This window comes from Haplochromis burtoni, unplaced genomic scaffold (assembly GCF_018398535.1).
Source record: "Haplochromis burtoni strain Fernald_Lab_line unplaced genomic scaffold, NCSU_Asbu1 Contig_439, whole genome shotgun sequence".
In the NCBI taxonomy this organism is placed as follows: Eukaryota; Metazoa; Chordata; class Actinopteri; order Cichliformes; family Cichlidae; genus Haplochromis; species Haplochromis burtoni.
Window position 1 is genome coordinate 84,379 of NW_024582800.1, and position 17,129 is coordinate 101,507.

The window sequence follows — 17,129 nt, forward strand, 5'->3', positions numbered from 1 at the left end:
TGCTGAAATCAATAGGCTCCGTATAGTTCTGCATACTGCCAGATACAGACCGTGAGAGAAATGCTGATGGGAGTAAGACCTTTTTCCTCCTACTCCTGGGCTGCATTTTCTCAAATTATAAGGCCACCAGCAGCCCCATGTGTAAAAATATTTCACTGAGAGTGGCCTAGTTTTTAGAGAGCTCATTCTTTATCCCGACAACCTGGAATCAAACGTTTGGCTTCCCAGCCTGATGAAGATTCCTTGAGCAAGACAGGTAATCCCCACAAACTACAGTGCTGCTTTGCCTGAACATGTTGTCTTTTTTGATGGAAGCAAACACGAAGACTGGGAGTTATTTTCAAAAGAAGCAATAGATAGAGGATTCGTAATAAATTTTTGTTGTCTTATTTGCAGAGTATGATCTTGAACCTTGCGAGGACCCTGGAACGCCTCGGTACGGCTGGCACACGGGCTCCAAGTTTGGCATTGGCGACTCTTTGTCGTTCTACTGCAATACGGGCTATCGTCTGCAGGGGGCGAGGGAGATCGTGTGCCTGGGAGGTGGGCGCCGCATGTGGAGTGCCCCTCTGCCAAGGTGTGTGGGTACGTGGTCAACTGCTTTTATTCTGTTTCCGTTCTTGTTTATGTATGTGTTTATGCAACTAGCCAGTGTCAGCTTTTAAAATGTATTCAACACAGATGTAAACTTTCTTATTTGACATTTAAGAACCCAGCAGAATTGGATTTATGTAAGTAGACTACAGTTAAAAGGATAGACCTGTGATTAACTGACGTGAGCTGCTGGGTTAAACTATCTAGGGAGATGTCCTTTTCACTCATGAAGGCTTAAAGGCAGGTCAGTTACATTCACATTTCAAAAGGTTACTGTAGGGATTTAGTCATTGTGATAGTGTACCTAGCATGTTTTTGACATTGACCTGGTCTTGTGTCAGACTTACAGACTAAAAGTATCAGTGCATTTGTTGCATGATAAATGCCATGTTCTGATGTCCCTGTCTTTGAAAGTCTGGACTTTTTTTTCTGTACAAGTTAATTGTGGTTAAGTAATTTTCTGCTATTTAGCCCAGGCAGCAAGGCAAGTGAATGTTGTTACATTAAATATTAATTATTTAATAGTCTAATCTATGTTTCATAATGTGTCTGTCTCAGTTAAAAATGATTTTCACGAGGTAAGGTAATAAAAAGGGATGTACACTTTCTCATTTAAGTAGAATGTGTGAAATATACTTTTATCTTGTTAGGAAAAAGCTAATGAACCAGTTTAATGGTGTCTATTAATTTTCGTGAATGTATTCCTAATATGTTTAAGCAGGTCATATTGCTGTGTAGCTGATTGTGTCTGTTGTTGGGTTTTTTTTGTTTGCAGCTGAGTGCGGTTCAACAGTCTCCAACAATGAGGGAGTTCTTTTGTCCCCCAACTATCCAATGAACTATGACAACAGCCACGAGTGCGTGTACAGCATTCAGGTCCAAACAGGAAAAGGCATCAACATCACTGCCAGCACCTTTGAGCTTGCTCAAGGTGATGTTCTCAAGGTAAGCAAAGCAGTCGCTCATCTTTGCTGACACAAAGTAGATAAGCAACTTCAGTTTTGTGTCATTTTTAAAAATTGATGTTCAAGTATGCAAGCAAGGTCTTGATACTTTTTATTATTTGCAAAAAAAAGGATTGCATGGGGAAAAAAATGCAGAATTGTTTTGTCTTAGACGTCTGAAGGTCACGTGACAGCATCAGCAGCATTTGCTCGTGGGCATTATTAACAGATTTGATAAGCACCACACATGTAATGAAAGTGGCTGTGTTGTTCCCACCTCACAGCTGGAGTGCACTATTTATTTATATATATATTTTAGATGCAGATGTTTTGTTATTAGTCCAAAGCACTGTGGACTAGTATCTGTATCCATCTAGTAATGCAGCTGTATAGTCTCTTGTACTCAGTCATCTCGGGAATATCTCAAAAGTGGAAAACATTTTCAGAGAGGTAGATTACCTTTAAGAAATGGAAAAACAAAACAGAGTCCTTCTGTAACGTTTCAAAGGAAAGAACACAGAGCCTTTTGTTTTTCATTCTTTATTGTTTCACAGATATCAGTCAGGGAAGCATGCTTCTACTTAAAATCCTTCTTTCATAAAATAATAAACAAGTAAATAAACACAACATCAAAGAAAGATTCAATTTCAAACTCATGTTTCTAAGAGCCCTGAAAAGCAGTGGAAAGAGTCAACTGCCTGCCTGAAAATAAGTAGTTAAATAATAAAGAACATTTAATATTTGGTGAATATTTGTTAAAGTATTTCTACTTTTAAATGGTATTAATTAAAAAGACAAGTTATTCTTCCAGACCATCTGTCACGAGCCTTGTTAGCTAAGCTCTACAGATATACTCTCAGATCAATGGAATGAATTATGGATGCTCCTTTCTTCATTATCTCATTTTATTTAGGGCATTGGCTTGGCAATAGAGATGTCATATAAAATCGGATATATGACACTAATAGCTTCTTTTTAATTGTTGCTGTCTTACTTCAGTATTAATTTTTAATTCTTAATCAAAGCAACAAAACACTCCCTCGTGTTCCTTTCTGTCTCCGATTAGCTGTATGACGGTAAAGATGGGGCAGCGCCACTGCTTGGCACATACACGAGCACGCTGATGCAAGGTCTGTCCCTTACCAGCACTTCCAACTATCTGTGGCTTGAGTTCTACTCTGACCACGAGAAGACGGCTGCAGGTTTCCGGCTCATATACCACAGTAAGTCACATTTCATTTCCCTGGGGGAGGAGGGCCCTAAAGCTTTTCCAAATGAGTGAATTTAGCCTCACTTCGGGAGCCAGGCATTTGAAGTAGCAGAATTTGAAAGAAAATTTTAATTGACCCTCACCCCGCTTCGCTGTGTCTTTCACTGTCAGGGTATCCATTAAACACAGCATGGTGTTTCTGCTCCACTCCAGCAGGAAAATTGGCTTTTTTCTTTCTGTCCTTTCTCAACCTCTGTCTCTCTCCATGTGAGTCCTTTTTCTCTCTTTTATTTTGCTCTCCACTTCTGCAATTAGCGTCCTTGCTTGCCTAACTGTACCTTGTTAAAGCAGGTGAATTATTGTTAGGACTGTTTGAAGTCACTATGCTGCTGTTTGCGGTTTGTGTGTGTTGCCAGTTTGTATTTGCATGCACTGCATAGGGTGTGTGTGTACAAATCCACAAGTGCATGTGCGCATTAAAAGTTTCGGTCATTGCTGTAAGGGGGGGCAATAATAGATGGGGTTTTCTCTCCCCCCTAATTGGCTTGCTGACTGTGTGTTGTTGCTAACCATTTCTAATTTATTACTGTGAAGAGAGAATGTTTTGGCGACACTGCATTTTGCCATCCAATTTAAAGTGTTTTTGTCTTTCACCTGCAATTGTGTGCTCATTGAGATCTCTGAAATCTTTTGGTCTACCAGTAAGCTTTCTAATGTAGAATTCAAGAGAGTAGTTAGGATGAAGTTCTGGTTTTCACTTTTGATCAGTTTTAAACTTTTGAATGGTTTGAAAATAATAATAATGAAAAGGTTGTTTTTTTTTGATAACTCACAGTTCCTATGTCTTCAGCTTTCACTCTATGATAATGGCGCCAAATGTGCAAGGTACAACTGGTAATAGATATAAGAGAAACGTTTTAACAGTTTTGCTGTAAGATTCAGTTTGGCATTAGTTGTGAAGGGTCTGAGGATTCGGAGCCTGACAGATCTGCAAAAATAAAAAAATAGAATGTACATTAATCAGGAATGTGGGCTCATTTGCAACGGCTATATAAATTGCCATCTGTATCTAAATTAGTTGTGAAGAAATGGCTTAATTACAGGCTTCCTTTTGAGTTACAGAATACCCTGTAATTAAGTATCACATAATTGGATTTCATTTGTGATATTTTTTCTTATCCATGGATGCACACAAGGTAAATGGCACAATGTAAGCTGTATCTCTCAAGTGCAATCATTTGAGCCAAAATGAAAAGGGCTTTTTTTTTTAATGTAAGGAGAACTGAGTGATGTATGAGCAGCAAGGGGGCAAGGGGAAGGTGGGATATGGTCAGTTTAAATCTTGTCAGAACATGAAATCTTATCATGTTTTCATGACTCCTTCCAAAAGTGCTGAGGTAATTTCCTAAATGTGAGCGGTAACTGCTGGAGATTTATACTGGGCATGACACTTGTAATACTACCATAACATCTGGCATGGGCACGGACCTCGCGGTGAGCCGAGACCATAAATCAGCACTGCTGGGTTTATGTGCGGCCACTCTTGCTGCATAGCGGAACGCTTTAGTACCTAAAAGAGAGGAACAACATATGAAGGCCATATTCAAGCATGCTGAGCTAAAGATTTATCACATTTTCTTGTTTGTGGCTTGTTTAATTTCCTCTCCCCAAGCGTTCCAAGTGGATAGGCTGTTTCTCAGTCATAGCAAATGCCCACACTCAATTGAACATTTAATTACGAATGCCTAATTATGGTCTCTGTCCAAAGGAAATCTTTTATTGCTGGTAATATAATGGGACTATGAACCCTCATCTGTGCCCAACGGGAAATCGATACTCAAAGCTAAATCCATACCTCTTTAGAGTATAGATAAATGAGTACTGGATCATCGAATGACAGTAGACTTTGTTACATAGTACTGTGTTACATTAATGTGTTGGTTCTTATCACCACCCTATGCCATTCTTCTTCTTTCTTGTCTAGGTTTTGAGCTGTCCCACTGTGACGATCCAGGTGTGCCACAGTTTGGCTTCAAAATCAGTGACCAGGGTCACTTTGCTGGAGGTGCCATCACGTTTGGCTGTGACCAAGGTTACACTCTGCACGGCTTTGGCATGCTAAAGTGCATGACTGGTGAAAGAAGAGCGTGGGACAACCCTCTTCCTTCATGTATAGGTAATCCTTTTTGCCTGAGTGCTGAATTTTTTCCTGTTCTGTCTGTCTAGTTATAGATAATAAGATAATAATAATAAAAGCTACAAACAGCGGGGTCTCCATTCTATGTGTCATAGTCCAGAGGATGGAGACCCTGCTGTTTGTAGCTTTTATTATTATTCAGAACAGCCACTGCTCAGCTAGGTGTTAATCCAAAGGATTTATCCCAACATGATTTGTTCTTAATTGAACTTTGCTGAAAGAAAATACGCCGCTTGTCATTTGGTAAGAGAATTTAAATGGCTTTGATGTTTTCTTGTGAATAATTGATCTGTGTGTGTGTTTTGGATGCAGAACTGGCTGTATGGAATGATTACGAACACTATAGTGTTATAGTGTATAGGATTGCTATTGAGCTTTCGCTGTGTTGCCGTACCCCTTTTGTCGAATGTTTGATTTGAATGTTTTAATCCCCCAGCAATTAAACTGTTAGCAGTCGGACGTACCGCCCACGGGACATTGGATGGTTTAGGGGACTAATAGGACTGCTAAGGGGTTAATCTGCGTTTTTCTACAAGTAAAGGAATAATTATCGTATCTTTTTGTGTCATATTGAGACTTGGACATAAAACACAGTCCTGGCTGTACTTTCATATTCAGAACATGCTGAGACGGAAAGATAGAGAAATGATAAAGCTATTACCTGCACGCTGCTCAAGTCTGGAAGGTGTTGTGAAGCAGTGTCTGTTCCTTGATGTCTAGCAGTGATGGATTAGGGTAAAAGATGATTTACAAATTCCGGACGTGTGCAGAATTGCACTTTTAATGCCAATGCTTTCCACTGCTGGAGCATTTCTTCTTTATGCCATTGTGATATGTCTAATACAACCGCAATGAGTAAATAAATAGATGTACTGATTAACTGGATAACTGTGCTGTGTCACTGAGAGATCAATATTAATAGTGAGCTGTGGTGAAATGGCATTTCCATTCATTTCCCCAGAGCCACATCCTCGTTGCCATCAAGGTCTTTTACATCTGCCCGGCATAATGATACTGATTATAGCCCACCAATGTAGTGATCTAATGCAATTTTCCTATTAATTAAGTGGCGTTTATTATGTAATATAGATAGCAAGACAATAACCAAGGAAGAGACAAAGTAGATTGGATGATAAGATATCCGTTCAGTTATTAACGTTTGTAGCAGTGTCATTCCTACAGTGTAGCCTGGCCTCTATAGTCTTTTTAACCAAATTAATGATTCGTTAGGAAGCAAACATGTTTTGTATCTCTGAGTTTCTCTGCTTAGACAGGAAGCCGCAGTCTCATTACCTGTTAGGATTGTTCGCTGTGGCTAAGCTTAAATTTTTGCACATTGTACCCTCAGAGCTGCAGTGAGCTGGCATCTAGTTGTTAGTTGGTGTGTGTGTTTGTGTGTGTTTAACTTATGCACATTTTTTTGTCTGTGGAAGAATCTTGATTTTGTATTGTGCAAGTTTTGTATTTGTGCTTCAATATTTCTGTGTGTGTTTGTGTGTGTTTGTGTGTGTGCACATGCAGCGGAGTGTGGTGGCAGTTTTAAGGGTGAGTCTACTGGGCGTATCCTTTCTCCTGGCTATCCCTTCCCCTATGACAACAACCTGAGATGTACCTGGACAATTGAGGTCAATTCTGGCAACATCGTCAGGTAACTCCGATGTCTACATATACATACATGTACTGCATATTTAGGATAAATGTAATTTTGTTTATTTTCTTTATATTGTGCTACATGATTAATAACGTTTGTATTAATAATTTTCGAGTTGTTGTTAATTAAGATGTGCAGGAATTTGTCTAAAAATGCAAATTATTCATGAAATGGATGGTGAAAGAGAAAATAAATGATTTAAAATGAACTAAGCAGAGCATCCAGTGGACTATATGTGTGTTAACGTTAGAAGGATTTTAACAGCAGTTTAAATATATACAAGGAAATTGCCTAGAACTAAACTGCGGGGAGATGATTTAAATGCATCATAAATTAATGGAGGTCAGATAACTTGCCCTGACTTCAAAGGACTTAAAGATGAAAACATCCGTAAAATGTTTGCATGAGATGTTGTAATGTGCAGTTAAGATTTTGAACATGAAGAATTCGCCTCTCAAGTTAGATGTCATCAAGAAAAACGGCCTGCAGCAGCTCCATTAAGAATGATTGTGTGAGGGACTTTGTAGACACTGTGACAGCACCCAGAGGAATATTACTGGGACATGGAAGCTTTTTTTTTTCTTCCTTTGTTTTGGCTGAGAGCTCCCACTATTACTGTGAAATAAAACCGATTTGGGCTCAGAGGTCGAAGTAAACATGATATGATTTCATAAAGTCAACCACACATTCTCTGTGAGATGAGCTGCTTCGGGCCATCTCTTGATGAGATTGCAGATAAGTCTATGGTCTCATAGTGTAATTCTGACTTTAGAAGAAGTTGATTGATGATAGCAAATCTCAGCTAAAATGCCCAAAAGCAAAGGGACATTGTTTCTAGAATTAATTGAATCTTGCTAAGTTCAACACCTATTTGGTGCCCCAGCTTGAGGGGTTTTCATTGTATTTGCAGTGTACGATGAATGCAAACTTCATTTACGTCAGTACAAAAAGAGAATACAAGAATTGATTTAATGTTAACTCATTCTAACCATATGTAAGCTAATAGAGAGTTTGCATATGGTCAGCGATAGAGACTTGCGGTGAACTAAAACCAAACTATGCCAACAATCTTTTGTGTTCACCTCTTTCAGCCTCCAGTTTCTAGCATTCGACACAGAGGCATCCCATGACATCCTGAAGGTTTGGGATGGGCCTCCTGAGAATGAAATGTCTCTGAAGGAAGTTAGTGGCTCACTGCTGCCTGAAGGAATCCACTCGACTCTCAACATTGTCACCATTCAGTTTGAGACTGATTTTTACATCACCAAGTCTGGCTTTGCCATTGACTTCTCAAGTGAGTATATCTTGCGAGCTACATAGCTATGTGGTAGTATTTTTTTTTCCTTGATCCCAATAACAGTTTCTGCAAAGAGTTGAGAATAGTGTGATTAATTCAATGTACAAGTATGTTGTTTACCGCTGCCTAATGTCTTGCTGAGCAGATCTGTATAAGGATCATCACACAAATGCAGTGCATGAAAGGAGTACGTATGCTGAAGCCTCTTTCTCTGTTGACTTCTAATAGATTCCCAAATATTGTTCTTTTCCATTTGTGTCTTATGGATCTCTCAGAATAATTTGTAATAATGTCTTGATGAGCAGTGAAAGTCTCTGATATGTTACACTTCACTGCTGACTGTCTACTATGCAATATTTGCTGCTGTGACATAATGCATTTGCTTTGCTGATGACTACTTTCAAAACTAAGCATCTGGAAGCAAACTGAAAATGAAACAACATGCATGCCAAATATGATGAGCTTGTAATGTTTTTGTTTTCTTTAGCATACAGGCAGCCTAATACAAAAATCAATTATATGGGATTCACTGCACTGCGCTGCAAAATGGAACTGATTCTGCAGACATGCTGTACTTAAATACGCTGCTTGCCTGAGGCTGGTGGTTTTCAGAACTGAATGCGAGTAATAGGGAAGGGATGATGGGAACAATAGTCATGTAGGATTTCATTAAGAATATACTACCTTAAATAAAAATGTAAGCAAGAAATCACTCCCACTATCAAATTAATGTGGTAGTGAGAGTTTCCACCAGGCACTAAGATGAAGAACAAAATCTAACCCATAAAAATACCGTGGAAGATTTTTTTATATTGGATTTTGATTTAATTTGCTATGTCTCAGACTACACAGGCATCAGTTGGCATGTTCATCATAGTACAATTAGAGAAACATTGAACAAGCATGGCTTATTTCAAGCAGAAAGCATCCTGCAACATGGCAGCACAGCTGGACAGATGAGACTAAAAGTAGAGATGCTTGTCTATAATGCACAGCAACACATTTGGTTGAAGCTCGTTAGGTCCCCATCCTAGGGGTAAACTAGACATCTAACATGCAGCTAACATGAGACTCTACCACTCCCAAGAAAAAGCCTGCAGCACATAACAATTCAAGATGCTGAGCAGCAGTTTATTCACTTCAGAGGTAAGCAATGCCAAAATGACTAACAGAAGTTTCTTATTGTTCCTAATGTTCCCTAAAACAAAATAAAAGGCAAACAGTAGACAATTCTTTAACCTGTAATGAACAAAAGAAAAAAGGATTTCAACAGAAAGAGATTCTCACTCCTACTGAACTGCTCACTGTGTGCATATGTGTATAATTATTTACAATTTACTATTTACAAAGACTGTTTATTCAAGGCTTTTAGCTAACAACCCAGGGCTCTATTCCAGGAAGCAGGTTCATCGAACTCTGCGTTTAAAAACAAACTCTGAGCTGAGTAACTGTGATCAGCAACTCTGAGATTTTGGTTCCAGAAGAGCTAATCAGATTTAGTTTAATCAACTCTGTGTTTGTTCACCTTAAGTTAAGCTTGTGCGTGAGTAAAAAACGAAGGCCATCATCAGTGGAGCTCTGATACCAAAATTCACCATGGCAACGGGTAAATAAAGCACAGAGAATCAATTTCATTTCAGTGGACTAAAGAATATGAAGCATGTCAGTGCTGAGCATGATATTTATCTTAAAAAAAAAACAAGAGGAAAGAAAATCACCTTGAACCACTCCGTCATCTTTTTTTTAAGATTAGTATTTTTTCATCATTTGTCATCATTTACCATCCTTGAATTTTCATTAGATGAAGCTGGAAACTGTAACCTGATAAAATGTTGCTGACAGAAACTGACGCTAAAAGTCTGAAGAAACATATCAGATAGTTCACTGATGGACCTGTGATATTAGTTACTCAGATAGCAACAGAGCCTGGGAGGATCTGCTCTGAAGTCAGTTTTTTTTAGTTCAATAAAAACATTTTTTGCTGCAGTTTTATGACACTTTAATTTTTTCAGTAATTACTTAGTATAAATTTAATGTACTGATGGGATGCAATAACCTCAATTTTTAATTAAAGATTTTTTTTATTAGTGGATAAAAATGTGTGATGACATTTGCAGCAAACTCTTCTGTAATGTTTCCCAGTTTAACCAGCAAACATTTTACTCAGTTTCTGTGAATAATAATTTTATATCAACTCAAAAAATACAAGACAGCTTTCTGAGTGTTTAATGGATTTACTGTAAAGATAAGAAATTGAAATTGAAGCTTTTACAGGTTTTAATTATTTCAGAATTGTTTTAGTGGATGAACCATTATAAATACCATCCTGCTGTGCGAGTGGACATGGTTTACTGATCCATTACGGAGCCTATGACAGCTTCAGGCAAAACGGGTTCTGGGTCAACCCACTGAGACTGATTTAGGTTTTTTGTAGCTGAAAATATGTGTCATAGTCTGAATTTCAGATGCTGAACCTTTCAAACTGTTGCTTGATATCATCTAATGAATGAATTTCAATTTGTGAAGAAATTTTAACATGAAATTTTCAAAACACAATCAGCTCTCTGCAGCTGCTTTAAAAACTCATTTTAAAATATATTTAGTTGAGTTTTAGAAGCCTAAAGTAATTTCAGAACCAGCTTCATTCACTTATTCACATCATCTCCTGGATCCCATCTATATCTGCGTAACTTTGTGCGTAACTTTGGGGGGGTCAAGATCTTTGTCTAAATAAATAAATAAATCTGGGTAAATTCCCAGATGATAACATGCAACTACTTTGCTGGTAATACCGGAAATGAGTAAAGAAAATCAAGACCCTATTTATGCAAGATAATTCATAATTTTATTAAGGGGTTATATTGTTTGGGTCTGATTATTATTGATTATTATTGTCTGATTATTATGTGCCCATCTATGACAGACATTTTTTCCATTAATTTGACTGATTACAACATGACAAATGATTGATTATTGATCAGTGTTGTATATGTCCAAACCTATATACAGACAGGTTTGATGTAAACAGTGATTACTGCAGTGAGGTGCACTAAATGTTTTCAGTGTGGGGAAGCTGGCTGACAGCTTGACAACTGCATTACTGTCCACAGAGTCACAGTGTTAGAAAGATGGAGACTATAGATTTTATTCTCAGCTGATAACAATTCGACCTAATTGTTGTTTCTATCCGTATAGCTGTTTTGACAACTGAATGATTAGATTAAAAAGAAAAAAAAAATAGTGAAATAACAATACTCCAGGATTTTGGTGTTCAATGAAAATTAATTATCTCTATTACACGCTTTAATAGCAACTTTATAAATGAGGACATGAATGGGGTTTCGGGGAACAAAACCTGCAAGTTACTGGGTTAATTTTGCAATTTTTCAAACCAGCAGTCAGGGGCAAACACATAAATACGTACACACACTTTGGAGAGAGAGCTTCACACTCTAATGGGAGGAGGCACACGTATAAACAAACACTTCACACATCATCGTGGATCATGACAACTAAAGCACGGAGGTGGAAGGATGATGATGATTTGGGCTTGTTTTGCAGCCATGGGACCTGGGCACTTTGCAGTCAGTGAGTCAGTCATGAGAATGATTGAAGAAAATGATTTCTTCAAGTAATTTCTCCTAAAGCTGTTTCTACAAGCTATTGAATATAGGGTGTACTTAATTTTCAGAGGACTCGTAAAAGCTTTGTTTCACTTTACTGTATGTGACATTATGAAATATTAATCACATTGAATGCTATATAATAGACATTGCCCTTTTAGATCAAATTTCTGTGTTTTACATATTTAATTTGATGAGCCGTTGGATATGTTTGATTTAGGAAAAACAGCAATAACAACAACAACACAGAAGTTCAATAAACTAAACTAGTCTTGAGTCTATCTTGAGAGTCTGTTATGCTGAATATTTGTGAAATCCAGCAGAATTTACCAGAACATTATCAAAGCCTTTGGCTGCTGCATAGCTGTGTTTTAGAGAAACAGATTAGGAAAACATGGCAGGATTTTGACTGATATGAGCTGTGATGAGCTCTGTGCTGTAACTCTGTTTGAGCTGCAGTTTAAACATAACCCTACATGGAAACGCTTGTGCATTCTTTCCTGTGCATTTTATGTCGGACCCCAGCTGCTTTTGCTGTGTGTCTGTGAATCACACGTATGTGTTTGCCCTTCAGGTTCGCTTGCAACAGCCTGCAGAGATCCAGGTATTCCCATGAATGGCAGTCGCAACGGAGAGGGGCGGGAGCCGGGTGACTCTGTGACCTTCTCCTGTGATCCGGGATATGAATTGCAGGGAGAGAGCAGAATCACCTGCATCCAAGTGGAAAATAGATACTACTGGCAACCCAGCCCTCCAAGCTGCATTGGTGAGAGAGAGAAAGATTTAAAGAGAGAAGGGAGGTAGTGTGGAAGAGATTGAAGAAAGAAGTTGCGCAGGGAAGTGTAGAGGATCAGAGGGAAGAAGAGATGTGGAGAGGAAGAGGTAGAGCAAAGAGTTTGTCTATTAACCGACTGCAGATGAGACTATAATTCTCTCTCACTCATGTCTTAAAAGTGTGTGTAGAATAAACAACACTCTTCAGATATGTTTGAGCTGTTGCCAGCTCTTATGTGGACAAATCCACTTCTGTTGTTGGTTAAAAGACTGAGTAGTCTATGGTCTCCCAAAACAGTGTCTTATTGGAGCTTAACGGCTAATTACCTAACAATGCAATTAGAAATAATTACACTAAGTAGGTCCAAAGAAACCTAAATGTTCTTGAGTTGCTGCCAACTGGTCTAACAGACTCTTTTTCTCGTCATGAAAGACCTAGGCGTTTGCAAGTCTTGGAGCGCAATTACAAAATCACACAACTTGGCATAATCCACTGACACCAGAAGCATCTCTGTGTTACTGAAAACTTGATGTAAATGTCAGCTGTTCATGTGCTAATAAAGTGTCATCATGCCTAATAAAAACAGCACAGTCACCGTCGTGTTACAAACACTGCTTCATTGTGCTGTGACAGTTGTTAGTTTATTCATCAAAATCAACAGTTGACAGACGCGCAAAGAATTATGGGGAGTGGGGGAGTGCCCGAGGCAGTAAAAATGACATTGAAATAGTCACAAACATAGCCATGCTACTGAGTCTGTTGACTTTCAGATTGATTTGCTACATTGATACTTGACGTGTTCACATAGTCCCAGAGAGATTAAGGAGCAATGAAGGCGGATTAAATAATTAACATGATAACATATGGAATAAAGTCTTGTAAGGGATATATACTGTTTTTTCAGTCATTTATATCTGAAAAATACACACTTCATAGATGCTGCATTGCATTGTGTTGTAAAAGCACACCGTATTGAAATGAATCAGCTCAATTGTCAGGCGTATCACGGTGTTATAATGCAAAGGGGGGAAAACAGTGGCCTTTCTAATGCCCTAATCGTTGTTACTGCACCACCGGCTGATGGAGATTTACAAAGGTTATAGAAATAGCCAGTTAAATTTAACGACCCATAAGTGTACATGCCTTACATGTATCAAGCTGAATTTAGCTAAAGGCATTTGCAGCACATTTAAAGACTACTTATGTGTTCACAGCTTTTTTTCTCATTCATCTCTTCCTCCTTTTTATCTCTCAAGCTCCTTGTGGTGGGAATGTGACAGGGTCTTCAGGATTCATCCTTTCTCCCAACTACCCCCATCCCTACCCACACAGCAAAGACTGTGACTGGCTTATCGCAGTTCACTCTGACTATGTCATCTCCCTGGCTTTCATCAGGTAATACGACAACACCAGAACCTAAACCACATGGGTTGATGTATTATTCACACGTGTGGACTTTTCACTTATATTAAGTATTTAGTCAAAAGAAATGTGAGGACTTGATGTATTTGCAGGATGTGAGAAGGCCAATAGATAAACAAAAATAGTGTTGTCCCTTAAAAACATGGGCCAATAGCTTACAAGCTGAATCTTTCCCTAAACCTGTGGTATTTTTTTGTAACCTGTCTGAAACAGAATTGACTCAGTTCTCAGTGGATGTGCAGTGGATCGGGCTGTGCAATGGAATTGCTTGTTTTCTGCAGTGGAACCTGCTATAGCATCACAGCATTAAGCACAGTTGACCATGTGTGTTAAGCAGAAGACCTAAGTTTGAGCCAAGGTGTGTTGGGAGATAGGGAGAAAGCAGCGGTGCCTTTACAGACACTTAGAAGGAGTAGTATTTCAGCCTGCTTTGCTGAAATGTGGGGAAACATGGTTTGTGGGTGAATACTATATCGCAGAATTGTGGTAGGAGTGCATCTCGTTAAATATGCTGAAAGATAGTCCGACTGTGTGCTTTGCATTATTAATTGCAATCTAAGCATGCAGCACCAATATCTGCAAAGCAAAGCCACAGATGCGCCCGAGGCCAGTTTTCTTGGGCAGTCTTCTTTTGACTGTCGAGTACTTTTTGCGAAAGCCTGGAAAGGAACAAAAGGTACACTGCTGTTTCTGTACTTCCGCACACTTCGCGGTGAAGGCGGAGAACTCGCCATGTTTCTTCTTCAGCTTTGTCTTTCAAAACAAACGTCTAATCGAGTTAGCACAATGCCGTTCTCTCTCTCTCTCTGACTCTTGGGAATTGCCAAATGAAAGGATGGGGTTATGATTTTAAATTGGAGTTGCCTTGATCCAACTCAAATGCAATTATCTCCAAGCTATTTACATTTTCGTCATAAACCGCGCTCATTATTTTGAAAACAAATGCTCCCCTCTCTCTCTGACTGCAGCATGTGATTTGATATACAGCGCTACAATATGAAACGATCTTTTCACACTGCATTGCCGTCGCCGTCTGGGAAGATTTTGTGCCACCGCAGTGTCACAACAATTTAATCTCTTCTCACCTCTTGGGGGAGATATCTTTTTTTATCTCTTTGTCTGGAGATGCAAAACAAATCGCTTGGCATGACTCACTTCTAGCATTGCAGTGCACACTTTCATTTTGAGACCCAATTGCATTCTAAATCTCTCAATCTGTACAATCTGGTGGTTAAGGCTTGGCAAAATAATAACTGTTTTTATCTTTCATTTGTTTCTTTCTTTTGCTTGTCACAGCTTCAGTATTGAGCCAAACTATGATTTCTTGTACATCTACGATGGGCCAGACAGCAGCGCCCATCTGATTGGCAGCTTCCAAGACAGTAAACTTCCTGAGAAGATTGAGAGCACTTCCAACTTCATGTACTTGGCATTTCGTAGCGACGGCTCTGTGAGCTACACTGGCTTTCATTTGGAATACAAAGGTACTCTAAAGGCTTGGGCATGCGCTTCTTTAAGCATTTCCACTGAATATGTTTATGTAGTTCAGCAGGGGATTTCCTTTGATATACATCTTGTCTTTTGAACACAACACTACACACAGCTACTTGGAGATTAGCCTAAGACCCAGCCTCCTCTATTGCCACAAATTTACAATCTTAATTAATGTTTTTAATACCACAGTGCTGTTAATTTAAACAGAAACTTGCAATCTGTGTAACGCTTAATGCATTTAACAAATCCCTCTCATTTTAGGTAGTTGTCACTGTTGTAAAAGCTTTGTTTTTTTTGATTGGCAGCTAAACTGCGGGAGGCGTGTTTTGATCCCGGGAATGTGATGAATGGCACTAGAATGGGTACTGACTACAAGCTGGGATCTATGGTGACATTTCATTGCGAGGCTGGCTACCTGCTGCAGGGTTACTCGACACTGACGTGTGTCATGGGCAACAGCAAGAGACCCGAGTGGGACAGAGCTAAACCAAGTTGTCAAGGTAAGAGGCAACACCTCGGCAATAACAGAAGGCCTTAGAAGCAGAAAACTGCACTCCAGCTGTTTGGTCAATATTTGATACAGTGTGATACCAGGAGAGCGCTGTGTTTAAAAAAAGAGCTGAAATGTGGCGCACGCTGCTGTCTGTTTGATGCACATGTAGAACATAGCACATTCTGGTCACTCAATAAAGACAAAAATATAATGGGTTCAGCTGTAGTGCAGCACTCATGAACTGGGATTATGGAGGGCAAACTACAGCATATCATGAGTGAGTTAAAGCATAGTGTCCAATTCCAGATCCACACAGTACTCTGCCCTGCATGGTATTTGTGTCTTCTGGATTTAAACGACACTCCCGAATGGCAAAATGCATTCAGCTATAATTTGATGTAATAAACTAGTGAACATAACGTTCGTTTGCAAATGCGTCGTTTTATTGTTGTTGGCATTCTGTAGGTTCAGCATTTCATGGTGAATAGCAATATTCATGACAAACCATTTACCACTACTGATTTGAATTTAAGGTAACTCTACAGTGTGATAAGAAATGCAAAAAGATGCAAGGAGTGAGATATCCAATTTCTTCTCTTCGCGGTAACCGTTTTAATATTTGTCATAGTCTTAAATCTATCAAGGTTAAATTAGAATTCAGCGCTCATTTACTGCACTGAACATACTGAACGGGAGCACCCAGCCTCACGCCAGGGAGCTATTCATTGCTTTTACAGTTGACACCTCTGTAACTTCACTAAACAGCCCTGGGGTTATGTGTTTTACTAAAGAGTCCATCAACAGCTCTCCGTTAAGTGTTTTCACTTTGAAAATGCATCTGAACTGATGACTGAACCGTCTCAAGGCTAAATGTAATGGCTTCAGCTGCCTCAACATATGGCCAGCTACTGTTCCTTTATGTTATTTAGCAAGCTGTACACTCTGTTTACGTTAAACAAGTCTATAATGGCTCACTGTGTTTTCAGTTGTTAAATTGTACTATAGACAGCAGGACTTTTTGTCAAGGTCACTCAGGTCAGCAACTAATATTTTGTATAGAGTATAACTGGGATTCTTACCCAAACTTAAGGGCATCCTGTGGGCTTCTTGGCTAGTGGTATCATACTTTACAGATTATTCTTGTACTTTCAGTATAGTAGATTTGTTTTATTATGCTACAATTTGCTCCATTTTCTCCCCTGTGTATATAAGAAAAGTAGAATAAAGGAAAGGGTCAATATGATTCAAATTCTAAATCTAATGATTGAAAAATGATTCAAAAACTTAATATTTGAAGGCCGTTCCTTCAAACTGCGATCCTGTTTGTATTGATGGAGTGTTGTAACAATATAACACGATTTACTGCTAAATGCAGTAATCATATGAAGATTTTGCTGTGTGCGTACTTTGAAGACAATCCAAGCATTCT

The 17,129-nt window shown here is 38.9% G+C and overlaps 1 protein-coding gene across 3 annotated transcripts in view; it reads left to right on the top strand.

The window, feature by feature from the left end:
• LOC102309299 (CUB and sushi domain-containing protein 3) overlaps positions 1 to 17,129 on the top strand; it is a 159,952-nt gene that overhangs the window by 32,639 nt on the left and 110,184 nt on the right. For all 3 annotated transcript variants that reach the window (XR_006052877.1, XM_042213393.1, XM_042213394.1), the window contains 10 exons: positions 397 to 585; positions 1,370 to 1,539; positions 2,605 to 2,761; positions 4,733 to 4,924; positions 6,467 to 6,593; positions 7,688 to 7,890; positions 12,091 to 12,282; positions 13,548 to 13,686; positions 15,010 to 15,197; positions 15,513 to 15,707. Coding sequence is in view for 2 of the 3 variants with exons in the window: in XM_042213393.1 (XP_042069327.1) it covers positions 397 to 585; positions 1,370 to 1,539; positions 2,605 to 2,761; positions 4,733 to 4,924; positions 6,467 to 6,593; positions 7,688 to 7,890; positions 12,091 to 12,282; positions 13,548 to 13,686; positions 15,010 to 15,197; positions 15,513 to 15,707 (1,752 nt within the window). In the remaining variant the exon portion in view is untranslated. The remainder of the gene's footprint in view (positions 1 to 396; positions 586 to 1,369; positions 1,540 to 2,604; positions 2,762 to 4,732; positions 4,925 to 6,466; positions 6,594 to 7,687; positions 7,891 to 12,090; positions 12,283 to 13,547; positions 13,687 to 15,009; positions 15,198 to 15,512; positions 15,708 to 17,129) is intronic.